The sequence below is a fragment of the Epinephelus fuscoguttatus genome, linkage group LG22, assembly GCF_011397635.1.
Source record: "Epinephelus fuscoguttatus linkage group LG22, E.fuscoguttatus.final_Chr_v1".
Taxonomy (NCBI): Eukaryota; Metazoa; Chordata; class Actinopteri; order Perciformes; family Serranidae; genus Epinephelus; species Epinephelus fuscoguttatus.
This window is the reverse complement of record NC_064773.1, coordinates 17,310,184-17,333,171: the sequence shown is the minus strand read 5'-3', so window position 1 is coordinate 17,333,171 and position 22,988 is coordinate 17,310,184. Positions and strand designations below refer to the sequence as shown.

General features: G+C 42.9%; 1 protein-coding gene across 4 annotated transcripts in view; it reads right to left on the bottom strand.

The window, feature by feature from the left end:
- The window catches only part of LOC125882781 (ELKS/Rab6-interacting/CAST family member 1-like), a 215,688-nt gene that overhangs the window by 91,427 nt on the left and 101,273 nt on the right, over nt 1-22,988 (bottom strand). For all 4 annotated transcript variants that reach the window (XR_007448411.1, XR_007448412.1, XM_049566635.1 and 1 more), the window contains 3 exons: nt 22,054-22,189; nt 15,303-15,434; nt 5,454-5,614 (listed from right to left, as the gene is read on the bottom strand). Coding sequence is in view for 2 of the 4 variants with exons in the window: in XM_049566635.1 (XP_049422592.1) it covers nt 5,454-5,614; nt 15,303-15,434; nt 22,054-22,189 (429 nt within the window). In the remaining 2 variants the exon portion in view is untranslated. The remainder of the gene's footprint in view (nt 1-5,453; nt 5,615-15,302; nt 15,435-22,053; nt 22,190-22,988) is intronic.

Genomic DNA, 22,988 nt, shown 5'->3' with positions numbered 1-22,988 from the left:
ACATGTTTTATATTCTAGTTTCTTCAAAATAGCCACCCTTTGCTCTGATTACTGCTTTGCACACTCTTGGCATTCTCTCCATGAGCTTCAAGAGGTAGTCACCTGAAATGGTTTCCACTTCACAGGTGTGCCTTATCAGGGTTAATTAGTGGAATTTCTTGCTTTATCAATGGGGTTGGGACCATCAGTTGTGTTGTGCAGAAGTCAGGTTAATACACAGCCGACAGCCCTATTGGACAACTGTTAAAATTCATATTATGGCAAGAACCAATCAGCTAACTAAAGAAAAACGAGTGGCCATCATTACTTTAAGAAATGAAGGTCAGTCAGTCCGGAAAATTGCAAAAACTTTAAATGTGTCCCCAAGTGCAGTCGCAAAAACCATCAAGCGCTACAACGAAACTGGCACACATGAGGACCGACCCAGGAAAGGAAGACCAAGAGTCACCTCTGCTTCTGAGGATAAGTTCATCCGAGTCACCAGCCTCAGAAATGGCAAGTTAACAGCAGCTCAGATCAGAGACCAGATGAATGCCACACAGAGTTCTAGCAGCAGACCCATCTCTAGAACAACTGTTAAGAGGAGACTGCGAATCAGGCCTTCATGGTCAAATAGCTGCTAGGAAACCACTGCTAAGGAGAGGCAACAAGCAGAAGAGATTTGTTTGGGCCAAGAAACACAAGGAATGGACATTAGACCAGTGGAAATCTGTGCTTTGGTCTGATGAGTCCAAATTTGAGATCTTTGGTTCCAACCGCCGTGTCTTTGTGAGACGCAGAAAAGGTGAACGGATGGATTCCACATGCCTGGTTCCCACTGTGAAGCATGGAGGAGGAGGTGTGATGGTGTGGGGGTGTTTTGCTGGTGACACTGTTGGGGATTTATTCAAAATTGAAGGCACACTGAACCAGCATGGCTACCACAGCATCCTGCAGCGACATGCCATCCCATCCGGTTTGCGTTTAGTTGGACGATCATTTATTTTTCAACAGGACAATGACCCCAAACACACCTCCAGGCTGTGTAAGGGCTATTTGACCAAGAAGGAGAGTGATGGAGTGCTGCGGCAGATGACCTGGCCTCCACAGTCACCGGACCTGAACCCAATCGAGATGGTTTGGGGTGAGCTGGACCGCAGAGTGAAGGCAAAGGGGCCAACAAGTGCTAAACACCTCTGGGAACTCCTTCAAGACTGTTGGAAAACCATTTCAGGTGACTACCTCTTGAAGCTCATGGAGAGAATGCCAAGAGTGTGCAAAGCAGTAATCAGAGCAAAGGGTGGCTATTTTGAAGAAACTAGAATATAAAACATGTTTTCAGTTATTTCACCTTTTTTTGTTAAGTACATAACTCCACATGTGTTCATTCATAGTTTTGATGCCCTCAGTGAGAATCTACAATGTAAATAGTCATGAAAATAAAGAAAACGCATTGAATGAGAAGGTGTGTCCAAACTTTTGGCCTGTACTGTATGTGGTAAGAAAATGGCAACCACCAGTGAAAAGATTTTTTTCAATATGCCACGTGAACCGTTAAACATTGCCAGGTCATCATCAACATGAGTCAATACAGTATCAGTATCAGTAATCAGTGGCACAATCACATTTTCACGATGTAGCATTATCAGGGGAAAAAACATGCCTTACTTGAACTGTGTAGTAATATCCTAAATACTTATGAGTTCAGGTATATTTTATGAACCTTAAAAATACAGTTATAGTCTACTGGCAGTCCCAGGGGACCTCCGTGCCGCCCTGCCACCTTTACCAGGAAACAGTGGCGCACCGAGCTTCAGAGAGCCGGGGATAAGAGCAGGCTGGTGGGCAGGTGTCAGGTCAGTGCAGAGCGCCAGAACAGAAACATGGACACATCACAGACAGTATTTAAATGATATTCAAAGCACAAGTTTCACCCTCAGAAATTTGCCTTTGGCTACATAAAAATACAAAACTGAGCACAAAAAAATACCACAACAGAAGTGTAACTGAGGTTTTAACATCCCTGAAGATACGCACCTATAACTACACAACTTCAACGGTCAAATAACTGATATGCAGTCCCCTACTGAATGCATAAGTCACTGATATTTGTGTCATGATGGAAGATATAAAGTGCAGTCCTGTATCTACAGACGCACCAGAGACGATCAGCAGAGTAAATATTTGGTCTCTGGACAGTAGGTATGATCAGTGTATGGAAACACAGAGTCACACCACACTTGAGAGCTGGGTTAACCGCACTGGATTTATACACATGAAGTTAAATGATGGCTGAGATTGAGCTGCCCACCAGAGTCTGTTAAATCTGATCATGCATGTGAGTAGGGTGGTCTGTGTGCGTTTGTGTGGTCTGTGTTTTCATGTGTACGTACAAGAAAGTAGGAGGGACACCCTAAAAACTAGATAAAAGGAATTGATAAACCCATTGGCATACGATTCCGATTCAGTCCTCAATCCCCTTCCCCGCGCACATGTGCGTGTCCACTCATGTGTGCGCCTGCTGCATAAATATTAATCATGGCACCTGTATTTTCTCAAAAGGAACTTTGTCAGAACATGTCAGAGTTTAATAAATCAATCACAGCGTGCTTGCACACGTGCACACCAACATATGCAAATTCAAGTACGAAAACAAGGCCACGCATTCTGAAGCGCTGATCCTTGTAATAATCACACGGGTCGTTACTGCTGCGATAAAATGGCCAATAACTTGCTCACCTGGCCTGTGAATGGACATGCTGCTGGACACACACACACACACACACACACACACACACACACACACACACACACACAGTCTCTCCCTCCAAAACAAAGAAATGCTACGTTGGTAGAAAACACTGAGAATGAAGTACAGGAAAACTTAATCACAGCACATGCCCTCATTTTCCCATCATGCCACAGTAAAAGATAGTCCCACAGCGTGTATAAACAGGCAGGACATGCTAACACGGACATTCTCCTTGGCTTCTATTTCAGCCCAAAGCGTCGTTCCACTAAATTAGACCTCATTGTAAGGTCTCAGTGAGGATGTAAAACAGCAGAAAATACAGGGACTCGTCGGACTGCTGGACTCCTCTGAACTGCACTTAAAACGCAAACCCATCTATTAAAATTACATTAAAATTTACACTGAGTTACAGCGTGTGCATGAGTGTGTGCGGGCGTCTGTGTATGTAATCAATCATATGAAGAGTGAGACAGCGGTACATGGTTATTGCATTAACACACTACTTACTTCTATGGCTTTAAAGTGCTGAGTGAAAGAGGAGGGAGATAAAAGTAGAAAGGACAGAGAGAGGTACAGACAGGAAGAGGAAAGAGAGGGTTGATGAAGTGACGGGTGAAGATCATGTCAGTGTGACCAGTGGCCACCGTCCTGGAACACTGAGGCAACATGGGAAACTACTGGAGATATCATAAGGGTTGCTACTTTCAGGGGAAGTGTTGAAGGTCAAATCGGAGTTTTGGTTGGAGACTTAATGTTGACCGGTGCACATAGAGGTAAGTACAGTAAGTCTTGTTGAAACAAGGCAGAAATGAAAATATAGAAGTTTCTAAGAAGTGTCATACTTCATTTTTAGGCATGAAACCAGCGTGGCTCTAAAGCAATTTCAGTCCCTTAGTCAAGACTGAAATATTCCAACATGTACTAGATGAACTGCCATGAAACTTTGAACAGACATTCGTCGTGCCCTCTGGATAAAGCCGACTGACTTTGCCGATACCTTAACTTTTCCTATTGAGACACCATGAGGTTGACATTTTTTATTATTTAGTCGAATAATACAACAAATGTTGGATGGAGTCCTATTAACTTTCATACACTTTCGTGTTCCCCACAGGATGAACTGTGATGACTCCTTGTGCTCTTCTGTAGCACCATCATCAGGTCAAAATCCTGTTCTCAACTGTATGATATCCGTCTATTCATCGATTCATTTTCAACCGCTTACCCAGGGTTAGGTTGTGGGAGAAGCAGGCAAAGCCAAGTCCAAACGTCCCTCTTCCAAGCAGATCCCAAGGCATTCCCAGGCCAGATGAGATATATATAATCCCTCCAGCTTTTTCTGGGTCTGCTACCAGTTTGACATACCTGGAAAACCTCTCCTGATGCCCAGGAGGCATCATGATCACATGCCCCAACTACCTCAACCGACCCCTTTTGACCCCTCATCTCAGCCACTCTGCAATCTCATTCTTAGGTCACTTCCCAAAGCTCATGACCATAGGTGAGGGTCAGAACATAGATAGACCAGTAAAACGAAAGCTTTCCTTTCACCACAACAGGCCAGCAAAGCGCCCACATCACTGCTGAAGCTGCGCCAAACCACCTGTCTATCTCATGCTCTGTTTTAACCTCACTTGTGAACAACAGGTTCAAGAACTACATGGTGGGTAATAAAAATGAAGCTCTAGCAAACATTCAGTCATGAAGACAATACTTTTCATGCTCAGGCTGTAGGTTTCTTTCTCACCCCGCCATTCACTCCTTACACAAATGCTCACTCACTATTTCTAGGTGTCATTGCCTGGGTCTGTCAACTGAGTCATCAGCTGATTCACAATCAACCAATAGCACAGCGACACACCGTCTCTGTCAGCCTATCGTCTTACTGCTCCTCAATTTAAAGATGGTTCTTTCTCAGCCGTAGTTCTTTCTTGCTGCCCTTGTGTGCGCCCTCCACCTCCCCATGACTACCTAGACTTTACAGATTCATCAGCCTCATCCACCTCAGTGGTCAGCAGCCTCAGAGTCATCAGCCACCACCTCCACCATTGTCTAGACTCCATGGGGGGATTTATCCTGCTGCCGCTCAGATGTGCCTCAAACACAAAATATCTCCTCTGGTGTCCAAGCAAATCACAAATCATCTGTTCATCTGCACACTCATATTCTGCATTATATATGATCTTTACTTCATTCTAATGTCTCTCCTGATTGAAATATGTATTTGTGACTTTTGTAGGCTATTTTGTTCTGTTGCTTCTTAGCAAAAACCTGTCAGAAATTAGTCACAAGTTTTGTTGTCTTGGTTCACACTGGTTAAGAGAATGAAGCTTCTATGTTTACCATGCACACTTTACTTGATTCCAGCTATCGGTTGTACTTAACTACAAACTGAGTTAGCCGTTAGCTTCCTTTCCCAGTTAGTTAGCACAACCGTTAGCACAGCTGCTATGGGCAAATATTAGCCAGCACAATACTCCAAAATCACTCCAGCAGTGGTGTTCAGAGAGGCAACGCAAGGTGGAAATTCACTTCACGTTTGGTGTGAGCAAAGACGTTTTTTACAGTGTGTTTGTCAGTGGTGTGTTTGTGTCTTTGGAAACATGACAAATGACACGAGTGTTCGACAGAGTTTGCGCCCGTCTGTGTTGACGTTCAGCTGTTTTACATGTTAACATAAATAAAAGCAATAAAACGTGTGTGTGTGTGTCTGTATCCTCACTTCATCTCCAGGACCTCCTCCAGGTGTTTCCGCCTCTCGGCCCGCAGTGCGGTCAGGTGACCTTCCTTCTCGGCCAGTGAGAGTTGAGTCGATGACAGCTTGGCTTTCATCACCTCCAGTTCCTGTTTCACCTTCTCCATGGCAACCAGCAGGTCCTCCACCTGACACACACACACACATTTTCAGACATCTTAAACATCATGCTTTTCCCAACTTTTCTGTCTAAATATATCTTTAGTTCATATTTTCCTTCAACTTTTTTTTTTACTCGCGATTGCTTTCCACATATATTCATGTTTATGTGTTGTGTCTGTCTCTCCCTGTGTGTGTGTGTGTGTGTGTGTGTGTGTGTGTGTGTGCATCTGACAGCTACTGCGCTTTTGAAATTTCTCTGTTTTTACATGAGATGCTCAATTGCAGTACATCAAACATGTCATTTTTCTTCTCCGTGTTTTCTTTTTCCCCTTTATGTTGTTTCTCTTCTCTGATATATATTTTATCTGCCTCTGTCTCTCGGTGTATATCAGTTTGTCAGTTTAATGTCTGTTGGGTCAGAGTGTCGAGGTCACTGTATTTCTCACAGTGTGACGACGACCTGGCCTGTCACCACGCGCACCCACACATGCGTGCGCACACACACACACACACACACACACACACACGTTCTCGCTTTGGATACATTTTCTCTCTCTTTTCCAGCTCCCTGTTCCTCTCAAGTGTTGAAGTAGAAAGAAAGGAGAGAAAGAAAATCAGACAAAAGACATACAGAAAAAGGATTCAGACGGAGAAAGAAAGAGAGTCACAAAAGCACTTTCTTCCTCCAAAAAATAGACTGCATCAGCAGAAATAAAAAAGTAAAAACCCTGAATCTGAAAGAAGCTGCTTTTCAGAAAGAAGTGGGGACCAAGACAAAATAACAGTCTTGTGATCTGAGAAAAAACTCAGGACTAAAGAAACTTCCAGAAAGATCTTTCTCTCATGTTTTGCCACCATACACACTTTCAGACTTAAAGGGACAATTCACCCTTAAATCAAAAATACATATAATATTATATTAAAAATATAATATTAAACTCAAAAATACATATTTAACCTCTTTCCTGTAGAGTTTTTTATCATGCAGATTATTTTGGTGTGAGTTGCTGAGTGTTGGAGATATCAGATGTAGATATGTCTGCCTACTTTCCAGTATAATGGAACTAGATGGCACTTGGCTTGTAGTGCTCAAAGTGCCATAAAATACATCTGAAAAACTCAACAGCATTGTCTCTTTCCAGAAATCATGACCCAACCACTCAAGATAATCCACAGACCTTGTTGTGAGAAAGACACCAACCGAATCACCACACAGAAGGAAGCATGCATCTGCTCATGGATGAGAAGGTTATGCTGAAATCATGTAAAAACTGGTGTGATAACCCCTCCACTCCACTTGGTGTGCCTCATTTCCTAGCTGTTCTCTTTTGTTACAGGATGTGGGTTAAGGCAGAGGGCCGTTGTTGACATCGTGAGCCACACCTGGGCCAGTGTGGTTGGTTGGTGCTATTTAACTCTTTGTAAACTCGTCTTGTCCCATCCTTGTCCCATCCTTGTCACAGCCTAAGAGCCGGGTTGTAACATCTCCTCAGCTGAGCTGTAACGTGAGCTAGGTCAGTGGTGCTAGGTGAGCTATCGCTTAATGCACGCTTCATTCGCAAACTGTGATACTATTGGCAGGTGTCGTTCAGTCGAAAGGAAATAGTACCAACATGAAACTGCACTCAGCAAGGTCTGTGGATTATCTCCAGTAACCAGGTCATGATTTCTGCAAAGAAACACTGATGTTGAGTGTCACAGTGTTTTTTTTAATTTTATTCATGTTGTTTCCTGTTTTACTTTGAAACTCACATCTCCTCTTGTTTCAGATCACTTCACTTCCTGCCCGTGTTTTCCCTCCCTTGTGATGACTTCACCTGTGTCTGATTGTCTGTCCCACTCTGATTAGCCTCACCTGTGTCTCGTTATCCTTCCCCTCACCAGAGTGTTTAGTGTGTGTCTTGTTTTCTCTCAGTCGTCTTAGCTCCTTGTGTGTCTCCTAGAGTACCAGCCTTTTGTCTCCTGTTTTTTTGGATTTAGCCTGTTGATTGACTCTGCCTCATCCCTATTGGATTTTGTTTGCCTCCACTGAAAGACCTACTGTGTATCAAACCTACTTTAGACCAGTAAAGACTGTTATTTTACGTGAATTGTCTCTAGAGTCGTGTGTCTGAGTCCACTCTCACGTGGTTCACCACAAAGCTCCCGAAAAAATAATTTTCACAAATGTATTTGTAAAAACTTGTTCCATTACATTCACAAGAAGGCAGACATCTCTATCTCCAAAACTCTGAAGTTCATACCAAAACAATAGATAAATGGCACCAAAGGTAACAGGAAAGCAGTATGTATTTCTGATTTTAGGGTGAGTTGTTACTTTAATATTGGGCAACCCAACACTTCCTCCATCACCAATAATCTTCAGGTTGTTAACCTGTGAAATTCCATGCGATCTTTTGGCTTTGCTCCACCACTATACGCATCTAGCCTTCATCTAGACTGATTTCTTCTATCTCCCTGAGTTTTTAAGATCCTACATAGTGGTGAAAGTTATCAGAGTCTTTCTTTGTTTCTATCTCAACAAAAACCGTTACACATTTCCAATTGGATTTTCACTGTTTTAAGAAAAAGGGACAGGGCTGATGAGATGGAAAATGAGAATGAGAGGAATAGAGACAAATAACAGTAGTATTTTTTCAAAGTTATCGCTGGTACTAGTCTCTTCTGTTTACTGGGTACAGGAGCTTTACTATAGCATCGGCATAAATGAATGAATGAGTGAACAAAACAGTCTGATTCAGATAAAGAAATTTTGTGCAGTTTCCACAATTGCTTGTACCAGTTTACTGGCAAACAAGTAACATGTCACAGAGAAAAAATGTGAAAAATGTGACAGAGTGGCATGAAGAGACAGCTGAAAGGTAAGCATGAATTAATGAATGAATGAGATGTACAGTAAAACACTGGTGAGTGAGGTTTGTGATGATTGTTTTGTTACCTTTGACCACCTAAAGCCGGCTGTGGTGAACTCATGCATTGGAATGTTAGAGAGCTGCGTACAAAGAGAGCAGAGAAGAAGAGAAAACAGAGAGAGGGGAGAGGGATGGTGACGGTGAGGGACGAGGATAAAGGGATACAAAATGGAGGCAAGACAGAAATATAACAGAGCAGAGAAGGAAAGTGAACGGGAAAGAGTAAAGGTGGACAAAGGGAAGAACCGACAGCATGTAGGATAGAGGTGTAATAGAGGATAAACAAAGGTGATTAAGAGGAGTAAGAGGAGGGGGAGGTATGATTAAACACCAAACATGCAGGAAGGAGAAGCAGAGAAAAGGAGAGGAGAAAGAGAAAAGTCGTAAAAGTGCTCAAAAGATAAAGTGTGCAGCAAAAGATGAGATACAGAAAGCAACAGAAACAAATGCACAGCACATAAAAGAGACAGAGAGATACGCAGATAAAAGAAAGTGCAGACGGAGCGCAAAAATACTGAGCAGTCAGATACACAGGCTGCGTTAGAAATGCAATGCAGGCAGGAGAGGAGGAGGGGAGAGGAGGAGGGGAGGGAAAGAAGAGGAAAAGAAACGGAGAGAAGAGGAGAGGAAAGTGGAGAGGTGAGGAGGAGAGAGAAGATAAGGAGAGGAGAGGCAGAAAGAGGAAACGAGACGAAGGAAAAGGGGAGGAGGGGAGAGGAGAGGAAAAGAGGAGCGGTGGGGAAGAGAGAAAAGAAAAGGAGAGGCGACAAGAGGAAAGGTGAGGAAGGAAGGAGATAGAAGAAGAGGAGAGTAGAGTAGGAGAGGCAACAAGAGGAGGCGAGATGGAGAAGACAAGGAAGAGGGGAGGAGAGGAGGGGAGGAAAGAGAAAAAGAGGAGGGGAGGAAAGAGAAAAAGAGGAGGGGAGGAGAGGAGACGAGATGAAGAAGAGGAAAAGGGGAGGAGAGCAGGGAGGGAAAGAAGAAGAGGAGAAGAGGAGGAGAGAGAAAAGGAGAGGAGGGATGACAAGAGGAGACGAGACAAAGGATAGAAGGGAAAGGGGAGGAGAGGAGAGAAGGGAAGGTGAGATAAGAGGAGATGAAGGAGAAGAGGGAAAGGGAGGAGAGGAGGGAAGGAGAGAGAAGAGGGGAGGAGAGGCAATAAGAGAAGATGAGATGAAGGAGAAGAGGAAAAGAGAGGAAGGAAGGGAGAGGAGAGGAGATGAAGGAGAGGAGGGAAAGGAGAGGAAAGGAGAGGAGAGGGTGAAGAAGGGGACAGATGACTGTACATATGGACAGAGTGAAGAAGAAAGAGGGGAAAGGAGGAGAGAAAGGCCTTTGGCCGACATCAGAGATGTAGAGATTGAAGGATGGAAGGATGCAGGGAGGGGTGAGGGGTGAGGAGTGACATGGCCCGGCTGGAAAAGAAGGAGCTGGAGGAGGGAGGAGGAGGAGAGCAACCCCTTCAGTCCTCTGAGTGTGTGTTTTTGTGCGTGAGAACGATTTCAACTTTATTTTAAGAGGAAGAAAGACAGAAGAAGGTGCAACGAGTTCAAGAATCAGAACTGTCTGCTTAATGAAAGACGGAAAGCTGGAGAAGAGGACGCCTGTCTTTAGTTTGGTCTCTGAAGAGACAGATGGAGTGTGTCATACTGTTGACTCATTTCTCTGTCACACACACACACACACACACACACACACACACACACACACACACACACACCTTTCTACAGTGATCACACACAGAAGTGACTCATGTCTAGCAGAAAAGCTTTAGTATATTTTCATGTGGTCTTGGTCAACCGATTTTGCCGGGCAAACCCTATCCATGGGACAGTCCCTTTCTCACACACACACACACACACACACACACACACACAGGTTGTCAATATATGGTGGCACACTAAAGGTGCGTGTGTGTATGTGTACCAATTTGCAGTCCATGTGTGTGCCTAAATGTGCCTGGTTTGGCCACATTTGCATGTGCGTGTGTGCCAGCGCTATAATAAGCAATGTGTACGCCTTTGAACAGGCCGTCCTCATTAAGGGAGGAAATTGTCTCCCTCTCTGTCATCATTTTATAAATCATTATGTGAAAGGCTAATTGCAGTGACGCAGTTGTAAAAACGGGAACACAAAAATATTTATTTACAATTTACTCGTGTATATAGAGACACGTTTCCAGTTAGAAAACCAACGGCGCGTCCATCTGGCTCCTGCTGAATGCTATGTTGTGCTGCGCTGGTGTGCTGTTTAAATAGCAGTTAGCACTTCTTTCCGCCATGTTTGTGTGTGTGTGTGTGTGTGTGTGTGTGTGTGTGTGTGTGTGTGTGTGTTGGGAGGAATATGTGTATGTATGTGGAAGGGTGTCTTGTGTATTACTATCCTGTCCGCGAGTGCCACGTGCACACGTGTGCGTGTGTGTATGCGCTGAAAGGCTGAGTTAGTGTTGTTGATGTTGGGTGAGGACTGCACTGAGTGTTTGGCTGCCATGTCCACTCGTTCACCGCACCGCTGACGTTTCTACTCCTTCCTCCTTCACTGAAGCATTTTAACACGAGGACGCTCTCCAGCAGCCTGTCCTGGCCTAAATGGCCTCGGCGCTGTCTAATTAAAGCTGCCACTTGTAGCGTTTTGAAGTATGTCAATACGTCGCTGCCAAATTAAATGTGAGAGCTTGGCACAGTTGCTGTAAACAAATTAAGCCACAGTCAACTTGAAGGAGGATAAACATGTTGGATGTGATTTTTACATCTTTGCTTTACTTGTTCCAATCTTTGCTATTGTGAAAACCCAAAGCCTTACATCTATTTGCTCTGATAGAGGACCCAAATCTTCTCTGCATCTGTGTCTTTGTTTTGAGGAATTGTAGGGTAACTACTTTATGAACTGATTTGAACTGTAGAACCACAGGAAATAAACTCAGGAACTAATCTAGGAACTAAAAGTCTCTTTGGAGTATTTTTGTTTGCGTTGCCACCAGATCTAACATAAGATTTCGACAAACTAGTGCGAAAAGACCCATGTTTTTCTTTGTCGTTACAGTGGATGAAATTAAATTATACAAAGACAACTTGTAGAGGTGGAAAAGGAGACTTTAAGTGTGAGTGTTTGTCTCCAATCCAATCTTCTGACTGTTTCATGGTATTAATTTCTGCTTTGTAGGCTGCATAACGATAATGAAGCAAGGTTTGTGTTTGACCGATCCACGCTGCAAGGTCCGCTCTGAGAGTTCCTGGGCCATCAGAAAGTTCTACCCCGAGTGGGTAATTTCTTGGCACCAGAAACTATGGCCAAGGAACTAAATTTAGACCCTTGCTTCTCCAGCCTAAATGCAGGTTAGGTTCCTGACATGGTTCCTGGGCCTCCAGGAAAGTCACTGCGGTTGAAACCGGCTATATGAGACGTTCCTCCGAAGCAGAATGACATAATTTCAGAAAATGGGTCAAAATGACACGTTTATATTCAAGTCACAAACTTTCGTCCATCAATAGAATAGAAGGAAGTCAGGTGATGTTATTATAGAGCTACAAATTCCGCAAAGGGAGGAGATTAGGTTGGACGCATGCGTCAACAAAACCTCTAACTTAAACATAGAAGACCAAGTCTGTGTCCTGATTCGTACTCCTTCCCCAGTCGTTCTCTAACCTTTAAGAGACATTTCATCCCAAAATCAAACCTATTTTTCCTCTTACCCGTTGTGCTGTTTATCAGTTTAGATTGTTTTTCGGTCGTAGAGATGTCTGCCTTCTCTCCAATATAATGGAACTAGATGGCACTCAGCTTGCTCCAGAAAAACTCAACAGTAATGTCTCTTTCCAGAAATCATGACCTTGTGCCTCAAGATAATAAAAAAAAAAACAAAACAGTTCTTTCCATTAAACTACATCCGCCAACCGTATCGAAGGAAGTGTGCATCTACTCATGGACGAGAGGCTCATGCTTGTGAGCGGAGTTGGAACATGAGCTAGTTTAGTGGTGCTAAGTGAGCTAGCAGTAGATGCACGCTTCCTTCGTCAACTGTTATATGGTTGGCAAGTGTAGTTCAGTAGAAAGAAAATAGTTACAACATGAAACTTATCATAACAAGGTCTGTGGATTATCTTCAGTTACCAGGCCATGATTTTTGGAAATAGACATTGCTGTTGAGGTTTTTTTTTTTTTTTTTAAACAAAATTTACACTAATTTGAGCACCATAAGCCGAACACCATCTTGTTCCATTATATTCAACAGAAATGTCTCTTTCCAGAAATCATGACCCGGTACCTCAAGATAATTCACAGAACATTTTGTGAGTAGTTTCATGAAGGAACTAATTTCTTTCTAACGAACTACATCCACTAACCGAATCACTGTGCAGAAGGAAGTGTGCATCTACTCACAGACGAGAAGTGCATGCTAGTGACAGCGCAAGCTGTTAACAGTAATGGCATCCTTCTCAGCTGAGCTGTAATGTTAGCTAGCTCAGCGGTGCTAGGTGAGCTAGCAGTTGATGCACACTTCCTTCTGTGCTATGATACAGTTGGCGAGTGTAGGTTGGTAGAAAGAAAATGATTCCAACATGAAATATCTGTGCAATATCCTGATATCTCTATGGCTGATATCTCCAACACTCAGCAGCTCGCACCAAAACAATTTATATCAATAAATAGCACTACAGGTAAGAGGAAAGTATTATAGTTTTTTTTTTTTTATTTGGGGGTGAACTGTCCCTTTAACCACGGCATTATTATTGTAAGCATGATGACAAAAGTCCCATAACCTAAAATAAACAGTAATTTTAACCCAAACGATGAAGTTTCTCTAAACCTATCCAAGCTATTTTGTGCCTAAACCTGACCAAACTAATTATAAAACATATTAAAATGAACTAAGCCCTGACCTCATACTGTTAATCAGTGGTGTGGAGAAATTTTTAAAGTTGTGTTCGAGCTCAGCCTCAAAGGGGAATTAGAGAGTTTTTGTCAAGCTGTGGGCACCTTTACTAAACTACCTCCCAAACTGCAGAACAAACATAGCACGTAGGGGGTATCACACTGTAGATTGGCATCCTTCCAGTGCCCCTGTGAATGTCTACAGCTCTCTCCTGCTCTGCATTAGTTGTGTACTCCCTGGTTTGTGTAATTTACTCAAGCTCTGGATTCTCTGTGTAGTGTCTGCCCCTGTAATGTGTATGCCTACATGAAAAGCTGCTTTCCCCTCCTTTCTGTTTGTTTGTGAGACTCTGTGATTTGCTCATTTGTACCTTTGCCATTATGTTTTTTCTGTATTACACTATTTTGAAAATTAAATAAAATATTGTGTTAAATGAAAAAGATTTGATGTGTGTGATTAACTTTATAAATGACATTTTTTGGCATTAGGGCTAATGTAGATGCAAAAAAATGTGTCTGACTCTGGATGTTAACATGCTCCACACGACATCTCGAATTATAGAGAAGTGTTTTCTTTATGTACCTAACAATCCCACATACACACACTCTGTATCTGCGTGTTCACACCCATCATTTCAGCTGCATCAAATTCCCAGAGTCAAATATCCACCTCCAAAATGCTATTTCTTTTTGGTTGCATCATTACCTCAAAAGAAAAACTCAAGCTGTCGTGTGCATCACTTTAACATGTTTTCCTGTAACACCTTTGAAACTTCTGGATCTTGACTAGAATTTAAAATAAAGTTCTGTGAGTTTGAGCGGTGCAGGTCTGCGCACGGAGCTAAAGAAGGTAAATTTGTTTTGTGAGCCTTGTTTTATCTTCGTTAAGTGAGCATAATTAACTGTTTGCCTCCGTCTGTCAATCACTTTCTTACATCCATCTGCTTGTCGTTGCTTGTGGTCTCACTTTCTTCTATTACAGTCATCTATCTGGAGCTTATTCTGCTGTGGCACCCACTAACGTTACCCACAGCTGAGGGTGTCAGCAGTAAAACGTGCGCTTGCATGCCTGTCTTTATGTGTCTGTCCAGAAGTAGCCTGGTAAGCAAAGGGCAGAGAGGACGTCCAACATTTAGAGGCAGTAATAACAATGGAGTCCGGACGTTTTTGCCAACAGCTACAGCGGGCCGTGTTTTCTCAGGGCAGTTTTCATCCTTACAGCCCACGCTGTTTTTTCCCACTTGTCAAAACCCATCCAGGCTCTGAGGAACATTTCCCATCTCTATGGCCTCGTTAAGTCATTGGTACCCAGGGGAGCGTCACACACACACACTCCCACTGGTCTGAGGTTGAATCCACTAAACCCTTCCCTTCTGAGCCTCCCTTAACACCACTGTGAGCTTTCCTACTGTCTCAATATAGATAAAACAGATTACAAATTGGAGCGGTCAGCTTGCGCAGTATTTAAGAAAAAGCTGTTTGTGTGCTCTGGCTGGAGCAGACAAAATACAAGCTGTTCTTTAAATAGGGATGTATTTACCTCTCCTCCAAATGAGGAGTGACTGGGCAAACACGCACACACAGAGCCACACCTGAATGAGCTCAGTTGGCACAGGGCATGTGTGTTGCCGCTGCCATTAGCCGCTATTGGCGTAGCAATGTTTAGCTATGTCAGAAAGAGTTTCTATGTTGCGCTAAAGATGTTTGTCTGTGTGTGTTTCCTTGTGCATCTGTCCAAATGTCACAACAAAAACAGAGAAATGAAGGAAATCCTCAGAAGCGAGAACATTTGTGCGTTATGTGTATAAAAAGTAACTGATAGGGGTTGAGTTTCAGGAAAGCTTGGGGTCACACACTGGTTTGGGGTGAGGATCCTCCTCATACATGCACTAATACATGTACGTGTATTTGCCACTGATAGACACGGTACCTGTTTCTCCGACTGCGTGCGTGCCTGCTCCTCCTGGGCAAGCACCACCTCCCTCTCCGCTGTGATCTGAACGCTTTCCCTCAGCGCCTCCTCCAGCTCCTCAATGCGCTCTTCCTTCTGACGGAGGGAGTCCTACAGGGAGAAAGTATGCAATGTAAAGACAGCAGTGCTGAGAGAATCAATTGATGAACCCAAAATTCATTAAGACACAACACAGCCACGCCAGCAGCTCTGTGAGGCTGTACTTGCTACAGTCAGCATGTCTTAATGGAAATTTAATTACATTTGCAGCTATCTGGTAATAAAGAAAAGTGTTGGATGGATTGAAATTTTGACCTGCTGAAATTGTAACAGATCATAAAAGTGGAATTCAGGGGAACTTGAATGTCCAGATTTGGTGGCAATCCATTCAAAAGTTGTGCAGATCTCATGGTGGCACTTGAGGAAAGTCAGGGAATCACCAAAGTCAGTAGGCTTCATCATCTGGGGGCCATGAATGTATGTACCATAGACTGCAAAAGAAGTGGACATGGCTACTGTGACACCGCCCTTTGGTTGGTGGGTTACTGTTTTAAAGCCTTAAGTTTGGCATTTTCACTGTTGCCATTTTGGTTTTTTTTTTAGGCCAGATGTAACCTTATTTCGATAAGAGGGCGGAGCTGTGAAGGAGTGAGGGGTGAATGTGACTGATAACCTGAGGACACCACCGTGGTAGCGACGTGTTAATCACAAGCTAGCAAAGCCCTTAAGCATAAGCTGCTTTATCGTCTATTTTACCCTAACTGGGATCATACTTTACAAATTGAACATGATGCTGTATTGAAGAAGACTTGAAACTAGTGATTGAGACCATAGATTCATTAGGAAAATGTTTACTGAAGTGATAAATCAAGTGAGAAGTTGGGTCATTTTCTGTCAAACTTCTATAACCTGAGACCTGAGCTTTTATTTGGTATGCATAGTGGGGGTATTCAGCACAATTTCCCAGACCTAAAAGTTTGTTTTATCTGATCAACCGCTGAAAGATAATCAACGTGTGATGATATAAAACAAACGAATCAGGACATTTGAGAAATTAGAACCATCAGAGGTTCTGCATTTTTAGCCACGCTAGCAGCTTTTAATTTCTCCTGGCTATTTGGCAATAGTAGGACCTGATAAGTATAAAAGACTAAGCATTATCTTTGAACCATTAATAGTTTTTGGGGAAAATGATGTCCTGTAATAAAGCATAAAAATGTTTATTTCAATGCCTGAACGTGACTGTGCAAAAATAAAATTGCAAATATGCAACGTACATAAAAGCCTTTTGATTTGATCATTTTGTAACTCTGTACGAATTTTCCTTGCCCTATACACCAAGCTAGAAATGCCCCTTTCGTGTCCTCAAACGAGTACTTCCTATTAAACAGCGTCTTAGCTTTTGAAAATTACTGAAATTGGTCAAATTTGCCATATCAATCCACAAACATTATTAAACATAGTAAACTAGTTTAAACCATAAAATTTTATTAGGTCTTTTACCTTGTACCTTGACTGGGCAGAGATGGCTGCCATCTTGTTTCTACATGATTAGTTCAGTGTGCTTTTGCTACTACTAGATGGCACAAAACAGTATCCACAAATGAGGTCTATGTTACTCAAAATGAAGTATAAGGTGCGGCAAACCCAAAATGTAATGACCTCATATGAGGATGCAGGGTCGCAGGAGGATACATTCTCGGAACCCATCGGCTGTATTCGGCGTCTGACTTCCGACAGACGGCGATACAGCCTCTGGGGGCAGACCCCCGATTTTTTGGTATTTTGGTTTGATTTGGGCGGAGGAGGCGAATTTCCGTTTCCAACTTCCGTTTATATATAAGTAAATATGCTGAACCACTGCGATGGATTCAGAGTTTGCAGTGACGCCAGTTATGTTCCGCCTCGTTAGTTCACCGCACTGACCGTTTAACCTGGCAACAACTGCAGCCGGCTCAAATGTGATTGGTCAATATCACGCGGACTACAAACAGACTACAACCGGAAACCAGGGCTCTTCCGCTCTTCTTCCGGAGGCAAGATCTCCGGGGTTTGCCTAAAGACTCTACATTCACTGAATGTAGAGTCTGTATATAGAGACTACAGGAGGATATAATGTGAATTATTTTTGCAACCAATAGAGTCGGCCCCTGCTGGCCATTAGAAAGAATGCAGGTTTAAGGCGCTTCTACACTAGCTTCACTTTTCTGACCCACAGGCTACTTCCACCTCTTTTTTGCAGTCTATTTACAAAAGTTTATAGCAATCCTTCCAATAGTCATTGAGGTATTTCAATCTGGACCAGTGATGGACGTCCTGAGAGCTGCTAGCGTGGCTATAAATGCCGAACATTTGATGGTTCAAATGTCAGGATTTGTTTGCTTTATATCATCACAAGTTGAGGTTTGGGAACTTGTGCTGACTATTCTTGTTTTCTGACTTTTCATGGACCAAACATACGCTTTAATTACAGCCTTAGATACTTGCAGTATCCAATATATATACTTTTTGTTAGATTTTTCTCATCCTGGGTCATTAAATGGTTTCATGGGGTCTAAAAATATTATATCACATAGGCTTTTAATTTAAGCATAGAATATCAGTTGGCTTTCTCATATACAGTACAAGACTTTCCTTGATCTGACTTTATTCATGTCTGACAGACTGCAAATTACTAAATCACATCAGATTCCCATAACAGCAGCGCTCCTTGTCACATCCTGCTCGACACGTCCCTGAGGTTAAAACCTTGGACACTCCTCATTCCAGTTTGCTGCTCTCAGCGAACTGGAATAAGCTGCAAAAGGACTCGCAAATGAGACAATCTGATCTCCATCTGCCTCTGAGGACTCTCAGGAATTCCCAATCACACATTAAGCTGTTTCTAAGGAAAATGATTACACAAACTTCCCACCAATTCCCCATAAAGAGCCATGTGTCCTCCAGTCAGGCTTCCTGGTTAAATTAAGAGCTGAATGAATACCTGATGGAGACGGAGGATGAGGCATTACAGTGGCGATGAACAAACCTCCAGGACATCTCCAACACATGTGCTGTGAGTCTGAATCCTGCTCCAGATCCAACATTACTTGGCGTCTAACTATGCAGACTGGGATGAACTGTAATTGGATTAAATCCTCTTATTGTACTGAATTAAATTTACGGTCTGAATTACACTCACATTCCATTTACAGTCTTCAGTGCTGGTTAAAGTATGCAGAATTGCTTACAACTGACACACACACTAGTTATGGTTGTAACCGCTGTGGTCTCATAAGTCTGAGTGACTCACATCGCCATCAGCTCATCTCTTAACCACATGCATACACATAAATGACAACTTCCAAACTACTTAAACCAAAGATTAATCATAGCTAGAGGGCGCTCAGTCGCACAAACACACACACACACACACACACACACACACACACACACACACACACACACAAAGAAAAAGTGTTGTCATCTGCCTCTAATCAGAGAAACCACTGAGGTTAACGATTACTGGAAGAGGAGAGGGAGGAGGAAGAGGAGGATGGACGAGGACAGAAAGGAAAAAGGAAGTCAGGAGAGGTTAAGGGGAAATTAAGGGCGAAAAAGGTGAAATTAAAGGTAAGGATGTAGAGGTTAAAGGTTGACTCCATCTGCGTTCTTTTCCGGGTTTTTCAAATGGAAAAGCTCTCTCAGCCGTTAGCAAAAAGCAATGACGTAGGCTAAAGGAATTAATGGCAGATGGGGATGGGGTTAATTCCTGATAGAGGACAACTCAAGGGGCATTATCCCAGTTACACCATGGTCACTTGCCAAAGAAAAAAAAAAAAAGAATTTTCATTTATATTTCCATGTTTTGCGATCAAAATCTAACGTTATGTACAGTCCATAACTCAGTTTCCTAGGTAACGCCTGAGGATTTACCTAATACCTAATATCTCAAGACAGATTCTGATTCAGATTGTAGAATCTGTCGGCAGCCCTGTGTGAAAGAAGGGGTGGGGGACTTTGAGGTTGAACAATGCTGCGCTTTAGCAAATCACAATGGAGGCGGCTGAGACGTGCTGGTGTCCCCAGGAAATGTGTACCTACAGCAACAGCAAGCTCCCTACACCCAAAACGCCATCTTGTCAACGTGAAAAACATGGACAACAGCACAACTTACAAGCGATGTGTATCCACCAGCACACCTTCCACTCCTCACGACAGGAAAAAAAGGGCATTAGCGGCAACGTTTTCGCCGCTGTTTGGTTTGAGTTGCAGGTAGGAGTGTAACACTGGGGGCACTGCCAGAAGTGAAGGGGGTGAGCGATCCCAGAGGCCCCTGCACTTCCATTAGTGGAACCTGGAACAATCATTACCGCCCAATAAGGTTCTTATGCAACTGAAATGCAGTTCACTGTACCGGTTAATAGGATGAACCTTAGCTACGACTTGGCAGTTGGAGATATTTATAGTCTGCTCAGCTCAAAGAACCTTTTGGCTCAGCTATGAGCCAGAAAGCTAACCTTAGGCTTGCGAGATTCAAAGTCAATTACGTTGTATACTGTTGAAATATAATTTGACAGTATGTATAACAAGAAGACTAGCTAGCTATCCAGCCATGTCACTGTCCCGGAATCAACATCAAGATTTTCATGAACAAAGGATACGCCATGTGTAACATTGGCCGTAGCCTGAAGTAGCAGATACATGAAACTTGGATGTGAGACAAAGCATCAGGAAGTTCACAGGGACGGTATACTTCTTACGGCTTGTGTGTTAAGGCCCATTTCCACCAAACACTTTCGCTGTGGTACCTTTGGAACCAAAAGTAACCCTTCAGACATGGGACCACCACCACAAACAATACCCTTAAATGTGGGCGGGGTTGTTGTCACTCACTGCTCCGTCCAGCACTCACTGTATTTCCTCCTTTATCAGTCTGCACCTCATTTATCGTCCACAGAATGGGGCTGCACGTCGACATTTTCAGAACAAAACAGAACAGGCTGTAGTGAGAGTCTCTCTCCCTGGGATATTTAAAAATAGGGGGGTCACAGTGGAAACGGAAAAAAAGCATACCAAGCTGAACTGAACCATACCGTACTGCTAAGTAGAAACGTGGCTTTACAGTCTGTCCCTTTTGTTATGGTTACTCATACGGTTACTCATACTTTTAAACAGATACAGGCTAATTTAGAACAGTGAACAGACAGTTTCACTATAATTGCTTAGTAGGTTTCCTACATCAGGCTTTAATGGACACCCTGCAACCAATGAGAATTGAGTATTCACCCAGATCATGGTATAAAATAGTAAGAAATACTGAAAGGGTTAGTTAAAGTTAGGATCTGGAGGATTTTCAAACAAAACAAAATATAGACATATACAAATGAAATCCTGCTTAATCATCTCCTATGGGCTTCTACTCATGTGTGGTGGTGACTCTGTTTGCAGAGCTCCTGCCCTTTAACTGTATTTTGATGTTTTTGTGAGCTCGGACCGCTTCTGGGCGGAGATTTCCCCAGCCAATGAGAGAGCGCAGGTGCCGTGCCCGAGCGTGTCCGAGCGTGCACCAGTGCGAGCCTTGCCTGAACCTCTTCTGTGAAGCCTTTTTCTGTACCTCCGGGCTCTGTACACCCGGGAGAGTTAAGCCTGATAGGAGGGGCCGAATTTGAATGTGTGTTTACAAACAGCAACTGGAAAATCCTCCAGACCCTACCTTTAAGATTTTTCAAAGTGGGGTTATATGAGGTATTTATCCATAGTCAGTGTTATAACCCTTTCTTTATAATCAACAGACTCCATTGACAAAAACAGTAGTTTTACCTTGCGTTAATGGGAGTTTCTGGTCTACCCCAGCCTTGATCATTTTGTTAGTTTGCATATTGCTTGACTTTGAATCTGAACTAACTTGGCGTCAACAGCAGTACATCGCTTAGCTTCCGTGTCCGTCAGGGGGTTAGAGGAAAAAAGCTAATTAAGATGAGAGATAATACACAATTCCCGAACAAGGCTTTGCTCAGTCACGAAAAGGCCCATTAGGCGCACTTCAAGGTTTGTATGTAGCAACATCATCAGGCGGAAACCTTCATCAGATCATGTAGAAAAAGGATTTTAGAGGGGCTTGGGAAAATGCTAAAACATGACATAAAAACCTCAAACAAACAGAATTTAATGGCCCCATACTTTAAAGAAGACCTGAAATCTGACGAAATACGAGGAAAACCACAGTCACAGTCATCACCCCATACATGTCTGCTCATCTTGTGGTCACTTTACACTCCAGCAAACAATTAGGAGATGCTCTCACACCACAGGAAGCATTTTAAAACCCACAGCATTCACTACATAGTTTAGTGTGTGTTGCTTATTTCCCCTCTAATCACCTCCTTTCCTCACCTCCTTTCTCCCCTTCACTTCTCTGACCATTTTTGATTCCTCTTTTCCTCTCCAGCTTCCATCTGCTCTCCCTGTCAATCATCCTCTTCAGTTACCCCCTCTCACACACTCCCCGAGCAAGAGCTGCATCGTGTGTGTGTGTGTGTTTGACTTTGCCTCGGGCTGATCCCTGTCACAATTGTCACGTCATGATGAAGCACTGTTGTGATAGCAGAAAATATTCAAGGTAGGACGGAGAGAAGGAGAGAAACTTTTTCTGGTCTCACTCTTTCACCCTCCCACCCTGCTCGCATCACACTCCTTTCACACGCAGCTGCCTCCTCCACCATCCTCCCTCCTCTTCATTCCTCCACACCTTTATCTGCTGGGAGCTTTCGTTCAGATTGTCCTCTCTCTTCTTGGCATCCTCCATCAGCTGGGCGTTCCTGCTCTTCTCCAGCTGCTCCTTGTGTTTCAGGTTGGCCACCTTCTTCGACTGGTCCTTCATCTGCCTGCACACATACATACAACATCAAGGTCAATGCATTACTCAAATACAGTAGGCTCTGACTTCTCTTATTATTTAAAAAGGCAATAATTTTCTATTGTTATGACATATAGATTCCTGTATGTCTATAAAACACACTTGTGGTGGTTTTGTTGACGTTCACAGAATTGTGATATTCATAGTTATGTATTTATATGGCAAATGCACACCAAAAATGAGGCGCTGCATGGCAGTGGTTTACTCAGAAGACAGCATAATTCAACAGTGAGCGCCAATAATTTTATTGCATCACTCACAAACATTTAATATTAGAAAATTGGTTGAAAAACTAACAACATTAATAGTTACATACATTTTGAGACACATCATGAAGTCTACACCTCTAAGGCTGTGTCTCAAAGATGTTCAACTATCTCAATAATCTAATTTTAACGAACATAATCTACCTAATGCATTCACTTAGATTATGTTCCAACTAGAATTACCACCCTACGGCTGTATGCCACAAAACTCTAATAAGTTTATTCTTCAGTCAAGGTGGACGTTTGTGCTGAATGTAAAGAAATTCCCTTAGGGTGTTTACAAGAATGACCTTGACCTTTGACAACTGAAATCCAATCAGTTCATTGATGAGACGAAGTGAAAATTTGTGCCAAATTTATAGAAATGCCCCACCAGTGTTCTTGAGATATTACATTCACAGAATGAGACAGACAAGATCACTGTGACCTTGTCTGTCATTCTGTGACCTTTGACCACCAGAATCTAATCAGTTCATTGTTGAGTCCATGTAAATGTTTGTG